Source organism: Macaca nemestrina, chromosome 13, assembly GCF_043159975.1.
Source record: "Macaca nemestrina isolate mMacNem1 chromosome 13, mMacNem.hap1, whole genome shotgun sequence".
NCBI classification, from domain to species: domain Eukaryota; kingdom Metazoa; phylum Chordata; class Mammalia; order Primates; family Cercopithecidae; genus Macaca; species Macaca nemestrina.
The window spans coordinates 42927425-42948696 of NC_092137.1; the positions used below are offsets into that span (position 1 = coordinate 42927425).

At 47.8% G+C, this 21272-nt stretch overlaps 1 protein-coding gene and 1 long non-coding RNA gene across 8 annotated transcripts in view; one reads left to right on the plus strand and one right to left on the minus strand.

Annotated features, from left to right (window-relative positions):
* The window catches only part of LOC105464924 (3-hydroxyanthranilate 3,4-dioxygenase), a 25133-nt gene extending 18154 nt beyond the window's left edge, over positions 1 to 6979 (minus strand). Inside the window, exons 1-2 of one of the 3 annotated variants that reach the window (XM_011713057.3) lie at positions 6806 to 6979; positions 3178 to 3298 (exon numbers count right to left, since the gene is read on the minus strand). In XM_011713057.3, the coding sequence (XP_011711359.2) occupies positions 3178 to 3298; positions 6806 to 6927 (243 nt within the window). In that variant the 5' untranslated portion in view covers positions 6928 to 6979. The remainder of the gene's footprint in view (positions 1 to 3177; positions 3299 to 6805) is intronic. The other 2 variants (XM_011713055.3, XM_011713056.3) reach the window with 2 other exon arrangements.
* LOC105464923 (uncharacterized) lies at positions 6105 to 12359 on the plus strand. 5 transcript variants are annotated; one of them, XR_011611655.1, is made up of 4 exons: positions 6105 to 6228; positions 6570 to 6737; positions 8701 to 9085; positions 9416 to 12359. It is a non-coding gene; the product is annotated as an uncharacterized lncRNA (long non-coding RNA). The 5 variants fall into 5 exon arrangements; XR_011611654.1 differs by lacking the exon at positions 6105 to 6228 and having other exon boundaries at positions 6286 to 6737; XR_011611656.1 differs by lacking the exons at positions 6105 to 6228; positions 6570 to 6737 and having other exon boundaries at positions 7068 to 9085; positions 9416 to 9537; positions 10504 to 12359.
* The last annotated feature ends 8913 nt before the right edge of the window (positions 12360 to 21272 follow it).

Here is a 21272-nt window from a genome sequence, read left to right on the forward strand (position 1 = left end):
ATGGAACATTATGCAGCCATTAAAAACTATGTTTTTGAATAGCTGTTAATAAAAAGGGAAAATGGAAAATGCTAAAGTTATGTTAAAGATTCAAAACTATACCCAGCAGGGTTTTAGTTTGTAGCAATACACATATAACAGAGGCAGCCTGTTCACAGCGGCCCTCTGCGTGGTGGGATTATGAATGAGGTAAGGATTTTTCTGTCTATATTTCTCATATTTTCTACAAGGAACAATATTTACTTTCCTTATTAAAAACAACCCTTAGGCCGGATGTGGTGGCTTATGCCTGTAATGCCAGCACTTTGGGAGATGGGAGGATCACTTGAGGCCAGGAGTGGAGACCATTCTGGGCAACATGGTGACACCCCATCTCTACAAAAACTAGAAAAAATTAGCTAAGTATGGTGATGTCTGCCTGTAGTCCCAGGGACTTGGGAGGCTGAGGTGGGAGGATTGCTTGAGCCCCCGAAGTCGCGGCTGCAGTGAGCTATGACTGCACCACTGTACTCCAGCCTGGGTGACAGAGTGAGACCCCATCTCTAAAAAACAAAAACAAACACGAACAAACAGAAATCCCATACACATTATTTCATACAAATAATAAGAAACCTACCAGGTTCTCTTCTAGGGAGCATTTCAGTATGCTCTCCTCCCTCCCTCTCCAAGCTGGGAGGAAGCCTGTGTGAGAGTGTGAGAGTGTGTGTGTGTGTGTGTGTGTGTGTGTGTGTCTAGGGTCCTTTCACAGTGAGGGAGGGGAGGAGGGGCAAAGGAAAAGTTGGCAGGAAAAGTTGGGAGAGGGGAGTCTGGAGTGACCCTCTGGGCCAGATATAAACCCTTACAAGGCAGGCTACACGGTATTTTCTCTATTTTCTTGCTCTTGTCCCCTGCTCAGAGGCCTTCCCTGTGATAAGGGGCAGGCCTGGCCTGGAGCAGAGGTACAGATCACTGAACAGCAGAAAATCCCGAACAGCTGTGGGCAATCCTAAAGGAATTATGCTCAGTTTGGAAGTAAATGATGTTTGGGGGCCTGGGGCAGGCTAGAAGATTAACTGTACTGGCTCAGGCAGCTAATGAATAGAATCTGGCTTTCTGACCTGGAAAGGCCTTTCAGGCAGGCCAGGCGGAAATGCGAGAGGTGTAGAGGAACCATGCATATCAAGCACCAACTCTGCACCGGGCTCTGTGCTCATACTCTATGCACATTGAATTCTTCCATCAGACAGGGGCCATTGTCCCCATATGCTTATGGAAACAGGCTTGGAGAGGTGATGTGATGTGCCCTGTCCAAGATCCCGGGGTTAGTAAGCAGCAGAGAATTCCCCCAATGCAAGTTCATCTGCTTCTGGCCCCCCTGCACCTGCACACTCCAAGAAAGGAGTGAGGTAGGTGGAGTATAGGTGGTAGGTGGCGCTGGGGACTGGGGAGCTGGGTCAGGAAGCTGGAGGTACCCTGACCGCTATTGCAGAGGCAGAGCTCGGCGAGGAGGAAAATGGGGTTTGGTAAGAGGTGTAATTTGAACCCAGGTCTGAGCGACTCCCCTTTTCTCACTATTCAGGAGGAGCCCGGACCCTGAGTTACACTGCTTCCATAGCACAGCCTGGAGTTTTCCCAGGCTCCAGCTGGGTGACGATAAGCAGGGACAGAGAGGAGGCTGACCCTGAGGCTGCGCAAGTGCTGCACCACCCTGCCACCAAAACCTCAGCAGGGTGGGACCAAGCCCTGTCACAAGCCCACCTCCAGCCAGATTCCTCCCAGACACCTGGGTGTCCCTTCAGAGTGAGGACACCTGTGCTGGCCAGGCCTCCTCATCGCTCAGCTGCCATCTGAGTCAGGGAATGCGCTGCTGGCCAGGCCCCTCAGGGGACACCCAGCCAACTGAGCTTGGAGAAACCATGGGATGGGCATGGGGCAGAGGCAGCAGGGGGGGAGAAGGGAAGCAAAGACAGAGGGAGACAGGAGAGGTGGGTGCTGTGAACAGGGCTGACAGAGAAGGCCGAAGTCTCTGGAAGACTCCACAGTCAGCTGTGCCTCCCATACCATAGCCACGCCAGGTCTACCCACCTCCTCAGTATAGTTTTAGATTTTCCTATTGACTTTTTCCACCAAGGAAACGGTCTCCAGTGAGGTGTGTTTGTGAGAAGGGGGTGGCCAGGAGAGGTGCAGGGCCCCTGGAGCGTGAGAGGTGAGGGGCTGGCTGGTTCTGCTGGCCCGGGGCCCATCGTTCCTCTGCACAGCCTTGCGTGTCCCAGTGCACACATGAGGTGCTCGACAAATATTTGTTGAACAAGTGATTCTCCCATGCTCACTACAGTCCCTGGCTGTGGCCTGGATGCCCTCAGTGGGGACAGAGGCTGTTGATCAAGCTGGACTCTGGATCTTGAACCCCCAGAATCAGGCTCCCTGACAGGACGGGGAGCCCTCTACTGATCCTTTCCCACCAGAGGAGATTCTGTGTCTCTTCTGAAGGGGACACACCTTTCTCTTTAAATTTTGCTTTTGTTTATTTATTTTGGGGTAGGTAGTAGAGAAGCACAGTCCAAACTTCAAGGTGCAAAAGGTGATTCAAGGCAAATTCCCCCTCCCACCTGCCCCAGCCACAAGCCACGAATGGGTTCTGCAACCTCTAGTTAAGGGAGGGCCACCCAGCCCCAACTCCTCTTTCAGCTCCAGACACACCCTACCATGCCTACCCCTTAGCCACTAGCTCCTCCTCCCTCAGCCCCTCCCACTCCCTCCACCACCCACTCAGCCCAGGCCTCACTCACGCTATTTTTGCACTTTGCCCCTGTCTGCAGGGGAGGATCTTATTTTGGAGACCAATTGAATCTGTCAAGTTTGTGGGGAGGGGACCAGGACATCCCCCCGAACATGGCCAGACCCTATATCCAAGGGGAGGATGCCCCACAGCTAAAGCCTCTGTCACCCGCAGGGTGTGGGCTGTTTCCCGGGGCTCCCCCAGCAAAGGTGCTGGCTGTGGAGGTGTCACTGCCTGCCCACCAGCTTGGAGGGAGCAGTCATGCCCTATGATTTCAGCTGTGCCCCCTCCACTCATCAGCCACATGTCCACCCCTCTCCAGTCCATCATCTCTGGGCCTCGAGTGGGAAGCGCCCCCTCCCCCCAGGGCCAGGCTCCTTGCACACAGGCCTAGATCTAGGGAGACCAGTCAAACCTACCTCTTCACCCTCTTCGATGTGATAGTCCTTCCTGGTATTGGGGCCTCCAACGAACATGACTTTGAGCTGCTCCTGGTGCCTGCAATGCGCGCAAAGTAGGGGAGACGTTCTAAACCATCTCCTACGAGTGAAGAGAGCAGGGGTCCTTTGGGGGCCAGGAGGGAGCCTGAGGGCCCCTGGGAGAAGGAGCAGGACTGTTTTGGCCTCACTGTCCCTGTCCCCCAACTCTCATCCCCAGTTCATGCCTGCGTGCATCTAAGCGTCTATGTGTCTGGGATGGTGTCTGTGTGACTGTCCCTGTTTGTGTGTCCCCCCACATCCTCTGACCCAACAAGGGGAATGACATGGTGGTGAATCTATGGCTTTATCAACCAGGATCCTGGGCTGTGATCAAGATCTCAAATTACAGGAGAGTAGCAAATTGGAGGCCCCTTCCCAGGATGAGGCAGTGTAGGGGCAAAACGACCTTGACCTGCCACTCACCCGTGCTGTCTGACTACGGGATCCTGCACTCTGCCCTGGCTGGAGGCATGGCTTCGTGGGTGCAGGAGACTATAACGTCTAGCAGGGGCCTCAGGCAGTGTCAAGTCAGTGTGGCATGTATTTACAAGTATAGGCCCTGGGGCACATTACTAACCTTATCTGTAAAATAGAGGAACAGTTCTTACCTCACAGAGTTTAAACAGAATACATGAATTAATATTTGGAAGCTCTCAGAATGATGCTTAGCATGTAGTAAGCACTATTTAAGTATTTGATAAAATAAAGAAACCCGGCCGGGCATGGTGGCTCATGCCTATAATCCCAGCACTTTGAGAGGCAGAGGTGGGTGGATTGCTTGAGGCCACTAGCCTGGCCAACATGGTGAAACCCCGTCTCTACTACAAATACAAAAATTAGCCAGGGCTGGCAGTGGGCACCTGTAATCCCAGCTACCTGGGAGGCTGAGGCACGAGAATCGCTTGAACCTGAGAGGTGGAGGTTGCAGTGAGCTGAGATCGCGCTACTGCACTCCAGCCTGGGTAACAGAGGGAGACTCTGTCTTAAATAAATAAATAAATAAATAAATAAATAAACTCAATACAGCCCTCTCATTTTACAGCCAATTTAGCCCGCCAAGAGAGGGTCACATAGCCAGGGGATGACCGAACCCGAGCCAGGTCCCAGGCTCCTTGACTCCCACGCGGGCACTGGGTCTGTGGGGCATCTAGTCAGCTGTTTAGAACAAAAGGGTGCCCAAACTCCTCAGTCTTTCTGCTGTTGGTGTGGTGTTACCTTTTTGTGGGAAAAATACCTCAGCACCTCCTGAGAACAGCCCGCCCCACCTGCACAGCAGGGTCCCCTTTCAGGGGTGAATCAGCAGCAGAATGTGTCTGGGTGCGGCTTCCGGGTCTTCTCAGGTGGCCCTGCCACAGAGGGCAGGGGTGAGGGCTTTCCTCTGGGAGGGGAGGTGCCGGGTCTGGGACCATTTGTACACACAGGGCACAGCATTCTAGAGGCTGCCTGCATGGATGATAATGGTGTGGATGGCAGGGGAGGGGCTATGGGGGAGGTCTGAGCCCCCAGACTAGACTGGCAGGTCCTTTCTGAGTGTCCTCTCCTGTGGGCTGCTTTCCAGCCCAGCTGGGAGGCATGGAGACAAGACGGAAGAGCCAGTCTCTTTCCTTTTGCTTCCCTTTTGGGAGGCCGGGCCCAATAAGCCAGAAACACACGTGTCGACCTGATGTTTGAAAAGGTGGATGAGGTCGCAGGGCAGGAGGAGGCTGTCATGAACAGTCCATGCTTAAAGAACTTAAAGCTGCATAGAGCTTCAAGGAAGGGAGAGAAGCTACAAGGAACTTGACTGGGGAAGGGTATGCATGGGAGAGCTGGGTGCAGAGGCTCTGAGACTAGAAGCACTGGGGGTGACCTTGGGAAACGATGTTGAGAAGGCTGGACCAGGAGGGTGGACCAGCTGTGGAGTCTGGTCTTGGTCTAAGGGGTGCTGGGGAACCTGGAAAGTTGTTTTTTAAAATCAACTTCACTGAGGTGTAATTTAGATATACACAGACAATTCTTAAACAACTCCACTCAAGAACTCTTTCAACCCATCAGTCAGGATGCACAAACCAGACCTGCCCCTCCTCTGCCCAGAACCCTCAAGCAGCTTCTCACCTTGCTTAGGGGTATTATGGGCTGAATAGGAACCCCCCCTGTCAAATTTATATGTTGAAGTCCTAACACCCAGTACTGCAGAATGTGACCTTATTTGGAAATAGGGTCCTTGAGATGTAGTTAGGTTAGGATGAGGTCATCCTGGAGTAGGGTGAGCCCCTGATGCAATATGTCTGGTGTTCTTTTAAAAGACGAAAATTTGGACACAGACACACACACGAGGAGATCGCCTTGTGAAGACGAAGGTGGAGGTGGGTGTGGTGCCGCAGAAGCAAGAATACCAATGATGCCATCAAACCACCGAATGCTAGCGAGAGTCCTGGGCAGATGGACGCGAGACCTCAGGGAGCGATGGGAGGACGGAGAGGGAGCGACCACAGACGGGGATGAAGTGGTGGAAGGAGGCAAAGACGATGCTACATCTTTGATTGGGGTGGGCAACAACAGTGGTCGAAGAGATCTTTGGGGAGCTATTGACTGTTGGCCATGTGGTATCGCACGGTAACCAAGAGTGAGCGTGGACTCTGGAGTCGAACTGCTCCATGGGTTGTCTGGAGCCTATCCCACAGGTGCTCTGTGACACTAGAAAAGTTACTTATGAAAATCCCCCCTCATGGCGCTACTGTGAGAATGAGATGAGATGATGTAAAAACACTCGGCATAGTCCTGGGCCTGCTGTTTGGTTTGAGGTGCCACCCTACTGACCATGTCGTGTGGACACAGCAAAAATGAGGAATGTGAACCTTGATCTAGCCGGCATATGAGGCCCTGCCATGGAACTGGGGGGGTGAGGGAGGTGACCGTGCCACAGGGGAGGGCCTGAGAGGTCTGCCTGAAAAAGATGGCAGCTGGACGGCCAACCCTGTTGGGTGCTGCAGGCAGAGGCTACTGGCAGAGGTAGCCTAGGGAGGGTCTGCTGTGGTGTGTATGTGTGTGTTTGTGTGTGTGTGTGTGTATTCGTGCACACCTGCAAAGAGGGGCTCTGGAAAGAGCAAGAAATCAAGATCTTCCCAAAGGAGCGGATTCTCTGCCTTCCCCTTTGCCTGTGGCTTCTGGCACAGGGTTGGGGTGTATGATTTGGCTGCCCCCAGGCCTACATTCTAGTGCAATTCTGGGGCCTTGAAAACCATCCTCCCCACACTTTTGAGTTTTCCCAAAATGCACAGTGTTACTTGGGTTGGAGTATTGTTTCTCAGCCCCGGAAGGAGGGGTGCACCTTGTCATCTCATCTCCCACAGCCTCAGACCCAGCTCAGCCTTCTTCAGAAGTCAAGACCACAGTCACCAGAAAGAGGAACAGACTGATGTGGTGGAACCGGAACAGCCTGTCTCCATCTTCCCCCAAGAACCAAGAGATTGAAGCCGCACTTCTGCAGGCTTTTGGGTCCAGGAACTCGGAGCTGCAAGGTGAGGGCGCAGATGGAGGAGGGGGAGGAAGCAAGGGCAGGGGGAGGCCATGGGGGTGCCGGACTCACATGAGCTTGTTGCAGACGGGGGGCTGGAAGGAGCCCCGGTTCTCCTCCACCCAGGCCCTCACTCCCACGCGGCGCTCCATGACTGTCCCGGGCGCCTCCTCGCAGCGCTGTCCTCCCGCCATCGGAGGCCCCTGGCTCCGCCCAGTCGCCTTTTTAACCAGAATCCCAAGCTCACGAGGCGGAGCAAACCCCCGCGACCCCGCGGTGGGAGCTTGGGGCCGGCAGACTTTGGCCCCTGGTGGACTTTGGTGTGAGCCCGCCGCCCTCCGCGCCACCCCAGACCCTGGCGAGTGCGGCGGCCGCAGCGCTGGGGGAACGGCGGCCCGTGCCCCCTGCTTCTCCGCGGGGCAGGGGCTCGGTCTCCGCCACCGTCCCGGGGGCGCCCCACACACTCGCGCCTGCGGTGGGGCCTGCTCCCGGCGGAGGACACAGAATCCAGACCCTTCCTGGGCGCTTGTCCCCAGACGTTCCTTCCCTCTACGCCCCGGGGGGAACCCCAGGGAAGGTCCCCAGAAATACTACAGTGGGGAGATCGCGGGTTGGAAGTCCCAGCGCCTGAGAACACGGTGCTGGCTCTGGGCTCAAGATTTGGCTTTCCCATCTGGAAAAGGGGAATGACTGCCCGGCCACTCAGGGCTGCCGCGCGCACCCAGTGGGAAGCCGCACGGTGGTCCCCGCAGGCCCCGATTCAGGGTGAGCCCCAGACCCGCTGCGTGGGGCCGGCAGACTCCGCCGCGGGCTCGGTGAGGGGAGCGGTGCAGGCGCCGAGCTGCGGAGTCCGGGCTCAGGGCAGGACGGCGACCCCTCCCCACCCAAGGCCCAGCAGAGCGGCCGCTGTCCTCCGTTCAGTGTCGCAGTGGACCCCGAGCCCCGTGCTGAATTCCTTAGGTGTCTTAGGAACATACTCAGCTCGCACGCAGCTATGGGAGGAATTTGGCAGATGTGGACACTGGCCTCAGTGTCCTAGCCCTCGGGAATCTGGAGGTGTTAATGATGTCCCTGTATGAGAGACTCTAACAGTTATCCTGGGTGTGAGGGGCTAGGGCGCTGGGCGTGGACGTGCAGGTGTGAGGAAAGAGAAACCTGCGCGGGTGTGGAGGATGGAGAAGCCTGCCTTTCTGCAGGACTCAGAATTCTTAGGAAGATTGGAGGAAGCAGAGTGGGAGCTGGGAGGTAGGGGAGGAGGAAAAGGGCTCAGGCCCCTGACACCAGAATCCAGACTATAGAGTTTAAGAAACGAAACGCCTCCAAATCCTGCCCTCACAGCCCGCCTGGCGTGGGCTGGCTTTCTCAGCATCCCAGACATAAAGACTCCTCTGGTGCAACTCAAAATCAAAACCCAGACAGATAGGAAGCCGAATTTCCCCCTGAGACCTTCTCATTTCCTCTCTGCCGCTCTTTTTTTGTTTTTTCTTTCATTTTTCTCTCTCTTTTTTAAAAGTTATTTATCTAGCACAGTTTTAGCTGAGCATTTCCTTCCAGAATATCGTTTTGCACCCAAATAACTCACACCACCTTCTTTATTTTTCTCACCTATAAGTAATCAGAGGAGACGTAAACAATGACACATGAAGCACTGAGGATCTGAGATGTGTTAAGTTTGCTTTGAGTGTTAGTTAAATGGAGGGATGGGGTGAGTGGGTGGATGAAGGCATCAACGAATTCACACAAAAAGGAGAAAAATTGATTTCAGCCCAACAGCTGTTCTGTTACCATAGTGCAAAGGAAAGAATGATAGGTACTCTGTATTTTAACTGATGTGATCAAATAATGTGAATAATTAATGCCACAAGTAGAATTTTGGGGGTCTGAAATATCCCGAGTAACCCTCTACACAAGCTAAATGACTGCTATGTTATCACTATCAAATATGCTCTCTGAATTGTGCTGTGTAGGGCAAATACCATGGCCGGTCTACCGAATTGGCAGGCCTCCTGGCTCAGGCACCACTGGACTCCAATGTTCAGAAAACGGACAGTTGCCATGTTGTGAGTATTCTGGCATTGTTGAGTTGGAACCATCTGGAATCCTTCTGAATACTGACTGTTGGACCCCTTGTAGTTTCTGGAATTTACCTGCCTCTAGGATCCACCTCTCTCCTCTGCACACAGGAGCTCATCTGCACTAAAGGATCAGAAGCAAATAGAATCTACCCTGGGATCCAAGCTCAAAGGATCTGGCCTGCTTGCTGGTGTCTTGCCCTGGCCTCCCCTGGGTGGTGTTTGCCTGCCCAGGTCACTGAGACCAGCAGATCCTTCCAGGCTTTGCTGAACCTGGCTGGTAATAATGACCTGACCCTTCAATTCTTCCATACACTGAACTAGTTGCTCCAGTGAATCCCTTTCCTGGCCCACCTTGTTTTGTTTCTGCCTTTCTGTCTTTCCCACTTTCTCACCCTTTCATAGAATTCAGCAACTATTTTAAAACAAATAGCTTTATATGAACAAAAGGGCTAGATCATGAACTGCACTGGTTATTTGGAAATCTAGGTTCTGGTCCTGCTACCCCTTTAACTTGAGTTATTTACAAGTCTGTTTAAAAGTTTCTAGACTGGTTTGTTTTTTGTTTGGCTATTATTTTGTTTTTCATTTCTTTTTTTTTTTTTTTCAGACCGAGTCTCGCTCTGTGGTCCAGGCTGGAGTGCAGTGGTGCGAACTCGGCTCACTGTAAGATCTGCCTCCCAGGTTCAGGCCATTCTCCTGTCTCAACCTCCTGAGTAGCTGGGACTACAGGTACCCACCACCACACCCGGCTAATTTTTGTATTTTTAGTAGAGACGGGGTTTCACTGTGTTAGCCAGGATGGTCTCGATCTCCTGACCTCGTGATCCACCCGCCTCGGCCTCCCACAAAGTGCTGGGATTACAGGCGTGAGCCACCGTGCCTGGTTTTTGTTTTTCATTTCTAATTGTATTGCATTGTGGTAAGAGAAGATGGTCTGTGTTGTATTATTTTTGGGTGGGGAGATGTGTTAAGATTTCCTTTGCAGCTTAGCTTATGGTCAATTTTTGTGAATCTGTATATTCTGCTTAGAATGTAGTTCTGAATATTTGTATTAGGTCAAGCTATTGTGTTGATCTTTATTTTTTATTTACTCAAATTTACTGATCTTTATTTACTCAAATAGTCTTGATCTTTATTTTTAAAAGTGCTTAATATTTTGGTTTCCAAGAGAGATATGTTAAAGTGTAACGCTGTGATTTTTTTTGGGTTAATTTCTCCTTTTTTTTTTGAGACTGGGTCTACTCTGTGCCTAGGCTGGAGTGCAGTGGTGCGATCTTAGCCTCAACCTCTCTGGGCTCATGTGATCCTCCTGCCTGTCCTCACTGTAGCTGGGACTACAGGCTCACATCACCACACCTGGCTACTTTTTGTATTTTTTTTTTTTTTTTTTTGGTAGAGATGGGGTTTCACCGTGTTGCCCAGGCTGGTCTCGGACTCCTGGGCTCAAGCAATCCTCCCTGTAATCACAAAGTGCTGGGATCACAGTTGCGAGCCACTGTGCCTAGCCTCTCCTTATTCTTTAACAGCTTTTGCTTTACATATTCTGAATGTATGTCATTAGATGAAAACATGCTCACGAGTATTTTATCTTCTTGTTGTAGTGTTTCTTTTACCTCTAAGAAATATTTCCTCTTAGTTTCTTTTCACCTTGACTTCAACTTTGATACTAATATTCCTATACCCACTTTGTGTTAGTATTTTCCAGATATAGTAAGTTGACCAAAAAGATGACACAATAACTCCTTCCCTTCCTGAATCCATACCCCTTGCCATGTGACTTTGCCACTGTTCTAATAAGATGTGAATTCCACTTCCTCATATGTTGAATCATGGTTGGCATTGTGACTTGTGAATACAGAAGGCAGCAGAACTAATGCTATGGGACATCTGAGTCTAGTCCTCACCAGGTCTCCCAGCTGCTGATCTCATCACCTGGAACGCTGCTCCCACCATGTGCAGAAGCCTGGGTTAGTGTCCTGGAGGATGAGAGACCATGTGGAGGGCAAGGTTGACCAACAGCCTGCACCAGCCATGTAAGACCATCTGAGATGACTGTAGCTGCATGAGTGACCCCAGGGGAGACATGCAGAGACGTGTCCAGCTGTCTTTCTTGTTACTTTAAGCCATTCAATTTTTTCTAAGATAAAAAAAGTTAGTTTATCTAGGCAGAAATAGTATGTAAATAATTATACAAGTAGTACGTGGATTTGACCAAAACCTTGAAGCTGATGTGCAGTGAGCTAAAATTTGGAAAATGCTTAATGAGAGAATGGCCTAAAGAGCTATTCGGTACTCTGAATTCCCCAAAGGCAAGGACCAATATTTACCCACCTCTGATATCTCCCCTGGAACCTTACACAGTATCTGGAACACAGTGGACTCTCTACAAATACCAAATTGGGAATTAACTCTTACTATAAACACTGGGCGTCAGCCCTGGTTCTTCCGGGCTCCAGAACTAACATATGAGTAGATTTCTCCAGGTAGATAGGAGTGAAGTAAACCCCAAAGAATCAGGAACTAGAGCTAAGTAAAGAATAAACCCCAAGAAACTTTGAGTTAAAAAAGGATACTATTTGCACATTGCATATTGGAAAACAAGTAGAAAGTCCAAAAACAAAATAAAAACTTACAGCAAGAAGGAAAAAAACAAAGCCCCACAAACTCTACAGCTTAAGTTAGCCTAACCACAGCTGAGATACTGCTTCTCAAAGAACTAAATGACAAGTTGATAGACAGGCCCCGTTGTCAGGTCAGCTGTTCTTGAGAAGAAACTAAATTCAAAACTAGACAAAACTCTCTCACTACTAAAAACGTATATAGACAGGGAAGCATTTTTTCAAGTTATACTAATAAGTTGACTTGGATGCTTTAATAGCTTTCATGAAGAATGCCGAAAATTGTGTAGCATATTTGAGGAACTCCACAACTACTTAGAATAAAAAGAAAAGCAACTTTTTAAAATTTAGCAGTATCTCAAAAATGAAAAACCTAGTTACATGTTCTCATAAAGAAGTTTCACTATTAATATAAAATGCTCCAAAAGTTTAGTTCATAAGACATATTCAAAATATATACCCAATAATCTAAATGTAGACACTAGAGCAGCAATATAATTTTGGTTCTCCAAAGATTACCAAGCATGAAGTAGCAATCTCCTTGGGGTGTCGCCAAACCAGGTGTCTCTACATCCCATGAGATCTTAACACCAACATGCCAAGTATCAGGATCTCCGCCTTCAAGATGAGAGTCGTCCTCACTTTCCTCTTCGGGGCCTGCCCACCAGATTTTCAGCATGATGCCAGCTCACTGCCATTTTCCGCATGCCAGAATAAGGTTTCTCTTTCAGGTGTGGGATTTTCAGAGGATCCATCAATTCAGCAAAGTTACGTCGTATGCTGCTCTGCTCTTTATGTCCACTTCATCTTGTCCATCACAGGATGACCCCACGCCACCACTGGGGAAATCTGCAGCCAAACACACTGGCACAGCATCCTCATTAGCCTTCTCTTTGGCAGCAAGTCCTTCCAAAGCCTAGATTATTTCTATCTGCAGGTAGTCATCGACCCTGAGGGAGGTCTGACAAGCAGCAGCTATTTCAGCCTCGGTGTATTTTATTTTATTTTTTGAGACAGAGTCTCATTTTGTTGCCCAGGCTGGAGTGCAGTGGCACGATCTTGGCTCACTGCAGCCTCTGCCTCCTGGGTTCAAGCGATCCTCCTGCCTCAGCCTCCCGAGTAGCTGGGACTGCAGGTGCATGCTATCACGCTAATTTCTAATTTTTGTATTTTTTTTTTTTTTTTTTTTTAGTGGAGACAGGGTTTCACTATGTTGGCCAGGCTGGTCTGGAACTCCTGGCCTCAAGTGATCTGCCCACCTCAGTCTCCCAAAGTGCTGGGATTACAGGGCATGAGTTACTGCACCCGACCCTTGGTGTATTTTATATTAGACCCTTTCACTGGCCATGGTACCATAAAGAACCTAGTGTTCAGGTACTTGTAGGTGCAGCCTGGATTACCAATGAGGATGGCAGATACTGGAATGAGCAAATCTTTGCCTCGGATCCTAACCAGGTCCCAAAATAAGCAGCCATGCTTGTGCAGGGTGAGAAAAGCTTCTTGAGCCTCTTTTTTTTTTTTTTTTTTTGAGACAGAGTCTCGCTCTGTCACCCAGGCTGGAGTGCAGTGGCGCGATCTCAGCTCACTGCAAGCTCTGCCTCCCGGGTTCATGCCATTCTCCAGCCTCAGCCTCCCGAGTAGCTGGGACTACAGGCGCCCGCCACCATGCCCGGCTATTTTTTTGAAAAACATTTTTAGTAGAGACGGGGTTTCACTGTGTTAGCCAGGATGGTCTTGATCTCCTGACCTCGTGATCCGCCCGCCTTGGCCTCCCAAAGTGCCGGGATTACAGGAGTGAGCCACCATGGCCGGCCTCTTGAGCCTCTTTATGGAGCTCCCCAGATACACTGCCGGCTTCTTGGAGAATTAGTTTAGGATATTTTTCTCTTTTTTTGAGACAGAGTCTTGCTCCGTCGCCTTGGCTGGAGTGCAGTGGTGCTATCTCGGCTCATTGCAACCTCCGCCTCCCAGGTTCAAGCAATTCTCCTGCCTCAGCCTCCCAAGTAGCTGGGATTACAGGTGCCTACCACTACACCTGGCTAATTTTTGCATTTTTAGTAGAGACGGGGTTTCACCATGTTGGCCAAGCTGATCTCGAACACCTGACCTCAGGTGATCCACCCGCTTCGGCCTCCCAAAGTGCTGGGATTACAGGCGTGAGCCACCACGCCCAGCCTAGTTTAGGATATTTCATCTGCCACTGCTGATAGAATTCATCGTCTTTGGGGGTCAGATAAGGAAGACAGGTGTCTTCAAACTCTTCAAAATGCCTCAGTTTCTTAGCTTTGCACTCTTGTTCCTCGGCAGTCAGGTTCATGCTGGCAGTTCATGCGGCCACTAAAGCCACCTTCCTAAGTCATTAAGATTTTGTTTTTTTGAGACAGACTCACTCTGTCACCCAGGCTGAAGTGCAGTGGGCACAATCTTGGCTCACTGCAACCTCTACCTCCTGGGTTCAAGTGATTCTCCTGCCTCAGCCTCCTGAGTAACTGGGATTATAGGCGCATGACACCATGCCTGGCTAATTTTGTATTTTTAGTAGAGACAGGATGTCACCATGTTGGCCAGGCTGGTCTCAAACGCCTGACCTCGAATGATCCACCCGCCTTGGCCTCCCAAAGTGCTGGGATTATAGGCGTGAGCCACCGCGGCTGGCCCTAAGTCATTAAGTTTTGAGGGTGGTTTGCTACACTGCAATAGATAACTGAGACAACAGGTGTATAGTTTCCCTGCATCATTTTGTTTTAGATATACCTTTCATGAAGGGCACCTGCCTGGAGTTTAGAAAAATCTAATCTGTATGTTACATGTTTAGTAGTCATTGGATTCAACTCTTTCATATCTATTTAATTATTGCTACATTTGTACTTATTCTTGGCATCTTCTTTTGGGTTTTCTAATTACCATGCTGTGTTAGTTTCCTGTAGCTGCTATATTAAATTACCACAGGCCCAGCACAGTGGCTCGAACCTATAATCCCAGCACTTCGGGAGGCCAGGGAGGAAGGATGATTTGAGGCCTGGAGTTTGAGACCAGCCTGGGCTATATAGCCAGATACTGTCTCTACAAAAAAAATAAAATAAAATAAAATAAATTGAAAAAATCACAAACTTAGTGCCTTAAAACAACACAAATGTATTGTCTTATAGTTTTGAAGGTCAGAAGTCTGAATGAGTCTTATGGGCTAAATCAAGGTGTTGTCGGAGCTGCATTATTTCTGAGAACTCTAGAAGAAAATCTGTTCTCTTGCCTTTTCCACCTTCTAGAAGCCACCTGCATTTATTGGCTCACAGGGTGCCTTCCTTCTTCATTGAGACACATCATTTCATCCTCTGTTTTTGTTGTCACATTTCCTCTGTAACTAATCCTTGTGATTACATCGGGCCCACCCAGATAATCCAGGATAATATTTTCATTGAACTACTTAATCACATCTGCAACATCCCCTTTTGTTTTGTAAGGAGACATACTCACAGATTCCAGGAATTAGGACAGGAGATTTTTGGAAAGAACCAAGAAGGATTATTTAATCTACCACACATCCCTTTTCCTGGTTTCTTTTTTTATCCTCTTTTTTGCTTTCCTAATCTATCAAGATGCTCTTGGCTGCAAAGTAGCAGAGGCCTTAGTTAAACAATGCTGTAATCAACAGAAAGACAGAAGGCTTACACAACTGGACACCCAGAGGAGAGTGAGTCTGTGACTCAGCAGCGCCATCATGGACCCTGGTTCTTTCCATCCCTCCCATCTGCTACCCATAGCGTCAGCTTCATCCCGAGGCTGGTTCCTTGAGTGGCCAAGGAATGAGGCTGGAAGTGTCCTTATTCACACCCACTGAGGGATAGAGTTGAGTACCTATCACTTTCCATTTGGACTAGGTTTCACAAGCTTGGCACTATTATTATTATTATTAGTAGTAGTAGTAGTAGCAATAGTAGTAGTAGTAGGGATGGGGGTCTCACTCTGGAGCTGTCTCACTCTGTTGCTCCAGGCTGGAGTGCAGTGGTGTGATGACAGCTCACTGCAACCTTGAACTCCTGAGCTCAAGCGATCCTCCTGCCTCAGCCTCCCAAGCAGCTGGGACTACAGGTGCACACCACCACACTGGACTCATTTTTAAATTTTTTGTAGAGATAGGGCCTCAATATGCTGCCCAAGCAGGTCTCAAAATCCTAGGCTCAAGCGATCTTCCTACCTTGGCCTCTCAGAGTGTTGGGATTACAGGCGTGAGCTGCTGAGCCCTGCCTTCCTTAGCAGTTTCCAAATCCACCCTGCAGTTTTCCCAACACCTGCAGAACCAGCTTTAAAGTGACCACAGCAGAGATGCCAGTGCAGATGCTGGAGCCCTTCCTCAGAAGTCTGAGTTTCAGTTATGCAGAGGGCTCTTCCTCCAACTTCTAAGCTTTCGTGGTTCAACTTCTTCCTTTGTTCTCTCAGCCCAACAGTGGGTAGCTGCTTCTTGCAGTTGCTCACTTACGTGATATGGCAGATTTGTTTTTTTGACTTTTCAGTTATCTAGTTAATAACCGTAAACCTAGTTAACAGTTCTCTGTATTACATTGTCTCTGTTAAATAATTGGTATAGTTTCTGTCCCCTGACTGATATATCTTTATAAGCTTAATTCTCTGTCATAATACGTTTGTTCATGGTTGTGATTTGCATCTCTGGGAGGGTTAGGTTCTAAGATCAGGGTATCAAATAAGAAAACTTGTTGGTCCTCCAATACGCTACCTCCTTAATGTAATCGAAATTGGCTGTTGGCCCTGGGATGGAGCCAGCTACCCTAGCTAAGACCCTGCTAGGCAGCACTGGGCAGAATTTGGCAGCTGAGGAGAAGGCCTCTCATCTGGGTGTGGTCAGTGTCAGTTCCTCAGGGCTCTCTGCAAACAGAACTGGAAGTTTATGCTCCCTTTTACCCTACAGAGAGAAGGTCCCTCTGGGAGAAATTCATAGACCAGCTCTGTGCTGAGACTTCAGTTTAGCTTATAGATCTGCTACATTTCCATTTTCCCCTGCTCCAGGGCTAGTTGGACCACCCTTCCCCTTCCCTCCCTGTCTTCCCTCCCTCCTTCCCCATGAAGACATTTTTCAGCTCCCTCGTCTTCTTTCTCCTTTTTGCCAGGGGCCATTGAATGCTACCTCATTTCAAATCACTCTGTGTTAGTGCCCTCCTCCCAGCCCCCATATCCTCTGGCATGTGCCTCATTCTTCCTGGCATGGATCCCGCATGTCTTAGATGGGAGAAGGCATGCATGGATTCTTACCAGTCCCAGGTACTGTGAGCAGTGGCCAAGCTTGGCATTTCTTGTAGCCCACATGTCATGGAGGAACTCATACTTGCTACCTACAGATAAAGAAACAGAAAATCAATGACTTACCAAAGGCCTTTAGCCACTCCTACTACCTAATTTTTAAAAAAGACCAAAACTCAAAAAAGAAGACAAACAAAAAACAACAAAACAATGGGCAAAAGGTTTGAACAACCATTTTATAAAGATACACAGATGACCAATAAGCACACACAAAACATTGCTCAACATCATTAGTTTGGCAATTAATGACATGCTCAAATTAAATATACAATGCAAATTAACATGCAAATTAAATACACAATGAGATACTATTATACACCCGGTAGAATGGCTAAAATTAAAGACTGACAATATGAAGCATTGGTGAGGATGTAAAGCTACTGGAATTCTCAACATTACTGGTGGGAATATAAAGTGGCACAACTAATTTGGAAAAACAGTTCCGTAGTTTCTTATAAAACTAAACATAGGGACCGGGTTCTGGGGCTCATGTCTGTAATCCCGGTGTTTTGGGAGGTTGAGGTGGGAAGATCCCTTGAGGTCAGTAGTTCATGACAAGCCTGGGAAACAGGCAAGACCTCATTTCTAATTAAAAAAAAAAAAAAAAATTAGCTGACAGTGGTGGCGTGTGCCTATAGTCCCATCTACTGGGGAGGCTGAGACAGGAGGATTGCATGAGCCCAAGAGCCTGAGGTTGCAGTGAGCTATGATCGCATCATTGCACTCCAATCTGGGCAACAGAGATAGACCCTGTCTCAAAAACATAGCCCCAAACAACCACCAAACATAGGACCTTTATCAAAATTAAAAACGTTTGTGCATCAAAGGACACCATCAAGAGAGTGAAAAGGCAAGCTACAAAATGGGAGAAAATATTTGCAAACCATGTATCTGATAACGGGTTAATATCCAGAATATAAAACAACTCCCCAAACTCAACAACAAAAAAACAAGCAACAGGATTTTAAAAATAGGCAAAGGGCCTGATAGACATTCCTCCAAAGGAGATATATAAATGGCTGATAAACCCATAAAAAGATGCTCACATCACTCATGATTAGGGAAGCACACATCAAAACTACAGTGACAGAGTGCTTCATTTCATTAGGATGGCTATTATAAAAACAGCAGCAACAACAACAAACCAAAACATAAAATGGCAAGTGGTGGTGAAGATGTGGAACTCTTGTGTATTGCTAGTGAGAATGTAAAAATGGCACAGCTGCTGTGGAAAACAGTATGGTGGCTTATCAAAAAATTGAACATAGAATTAACTATATCTTCCAGGAATTCCACTTTTAGATATACACCCAAGAGAACTGAAAGCAGGGACTCAAACACATATTTGTACACTGATGTTAGTAGCAACATTATTCACAATAACTAAAAGATGAAAGCAACCAGCGTCTATTGACAGATGAATGTATAAAGCAAACGTAGTATCGCATATAATGAAATATTATTCAGCTTTAAGACGAAATGTTTTGATAGATGTTACAACACAAATAAACCTTAAAAATATTACGCTAAGTGAAATAAACCATACACAAAAGGACAAATATTGTATGATTCCACTTTTATGAATATTTAGAGTAGTCAAATTTGTAGAGCTAGAAGGTAAAATAGTGGTCATTGGGCTCGAGGGAGGAGGGAATAGAGAGTTACTGTTCAACCGGTATGGGGTTTCGGTTGAGATGAGAAAAAAGTTGCGGGATCAATCGTAGAGATGGTTGTACAACAATGTAAATGTATTTAATGCCACTGAATCACACACTTAAAAAGGGTTAAAATGGTAAATTTTATGTTCTGTATATTTTACCACAAAAAAAAAAAAAAGCCAGGCGCAGTGGCTTACGCCTGTAATCCCAGCACTTTAGGAGGCTGAAGTGGGTGAATCATCACTTGAGGTCAGGAGATATACAAAAATTAGCCGGGCGTGGTAATGTACTAAGTGCCACTGGATTGTACAATGTAAAAATAGTTAAAATGGTAAATTTTATGTTATGTGTAATTTACCACAATAAAAATGCTAAAAACAAAGAAACTATACATAAACATACATTATGACCCAGCAATTCCATTTCTGTATTTATCCAAGATAAATAAAAATAAAAATACTTGTACACATATGCTCCTAGAAGCTTGTAAAAGTCCCACACAGGAAAGAGCCTAGGATGTCCATCAGTAGGAGAATGGCTCAGTCAACTGTGGTATATATGATCAATGGACAACTATTGAAGTCACTCAACCAGTTGGTTGAGCAGAAACATGGACTTAGGTTGTTTTACTCCAGTTTCTTGTCTTTCCTCTTTCCCACAAGGTGGGCTTTCCTACTTGCCCAAAAATTTTGACCTAAGGAACACGTTGAGTGTTACTGAAACCCCAGAGCTCCCTGGCGGGCTCTGTTGAAACTCTTCCTTTCTCCTCTCACAGGAAAGTCTCCATCATAATCTGTGCTGTGGCCTCCAAGACCTCCATCTGGTCCAATAGGTTTGGGTCCATCCCTTGCCAAGATTGAGAGAGGAACCCTCCCCATTCCTCAGCAGTGGGGAATCTAGGCACAGCGGCGCCCAGCATGCCTGTGTCGTGGTTTTCACCTCTCTAGGGGTCAGAGTTCTAACTCGTCTTTCCCATATTTCAAGTTGGAATGCTTTGGCCACCATCATGCAGGCTTCTGTGAGCCTGACAAGAGCTCTGTGCCTCTCTTGAGGGTGACCCCGAGAGGCACAGAGTTGTCAAGGCCAGACATGCTCACTGTTCTCCAGGTGGCAAAATGAGCCATCTACTCCATACCGTTTGAGGGCATGGACTCTTCAGTTGCACAATCTGTATTTGAATCTTAGCTTTACCACTTGTTTTGGTAAATTGCACAGCCTCACTGTGCTGCACGTTCCTCATCAGTGAAAGGAAACGAGAATGCTACTTCCTTCATAGGGTTGCTGTGAAGATGAAATTGCTTCATAGGGTGTCAAGTTCTTGGAGTGGTGCCTAGCATATGATAAGCACTATGTAAGTGTATTATTTTTACCCACCAACCACCATGTTCTCCATGTTCTTTGAAGGCTGTTGTTCTCCAACAAGTGAAAAGAAATAATTAATGCATCCTGTATCAGTCAGGATTCAGACACACCAGTAGTTTGAATAGGGAAATATTAATGTAAAAAATTATTAACTAGTAAAGGAGGATTAATTACTAAGAAGGGTAAATGGAACTCTAGTTAATTCAGGAATAACAAAAGGAGCAGCCACTACCTTTAGGGCTGACATAGGGAACCCAAGGAAGCAACAAACTCTCCCTCCCATCCAAGGCTGAGATTCAGAGCTCACTGGTGAGGGTGGCAACGGGGCCTGTGGATGCTGGAGGAGTTTGCTGAGGTGCTGCAGGCTGAGGATGGCAAGCAGGAGACACTGTTGGGTGTTGGCAAAATCTCACCGGGAAGCCGCCCACTGACAGCTGTGCTGTAGGAGCCAGAAGAAAAGCACTGAGCTAGGAAGAGAAGTACCTTCTAGTGTTCCTCTAGCACTTTCTACTGACAAGACCCAACAGTGGCACCAGCTGACAAGACAAATACTTTCAGGGTCCAGCTCCAGGATCACAAGGCAGGGCCAAGAAGGGCGAATTAGGAGCAGAGCGATATGAAATGGACTGGTACACACCCCATCCGTGTTCTTATAGAGACATTTAACAAGGAGTTTTTCCTAATTATGGTTTATATATTTATAGGAATACAAAAGGGAGCTAGGATTAGGGTGACCATATGTTCCAGATTGTCCGGGACAGCACAATTCATGCTTGTTGGTCCAGTATTATTAATAGTGCTCCTTTTGACTCTCAGAAATGTCCCTGTTTGGAGGATAAATTATGTGGTCACATTATCTATAGATGCATCAGCTTCCATCAAACTAACCTTCCCACTGCTAGTAGCTAGAAATTCTGTAAATACCCCACCCTACCCCCAATCTGTCTGAATGCAGCAATGAGCCACCAAGGCAACAGTCTAAGGGCTAAGGGGCCAAAATTTCATGGAGAAGTGCATTCAGGTGAGCTCAGCACCCTGAGCTGCTGTCCTCCTTGAAGTGTTTGTCAGTGACAGAAACTATGAGGCTGAAAAGGTGGGCAGAAAGCAATGGCTCTCCAGAGGAAAATATGATTGAAAATACATTGAGTCATAGGAGATATATATATATATTTTTTTGAGATGGAATCTCGCTCTGTCTCCCAGGCTGGAGTGCAGTGGCACGATCTTGGTTCACTGCAACCTCTGCCTCCCAGGTTCACACCATTCAATCAGCCTCCTGAGTAGCTGGGATTATAGGCACCCACCATCACGTCCGGCTAATTTTTTGTATTTTTAGTAGAGACGGGGTTTCACCATGTTAGGCAGGATGGTCTCGATCTCCTGACCTCGTGATCTGCCTGCCTTGGCCTCCCAAACTGCTGGAATTAGGGGCATGAGCCACCGCGCCCGGCTAGGAGCGATCTTAATGAGTATAAAATGCAATTCTAAGTGATATGAAAGGACTGTGTCATAG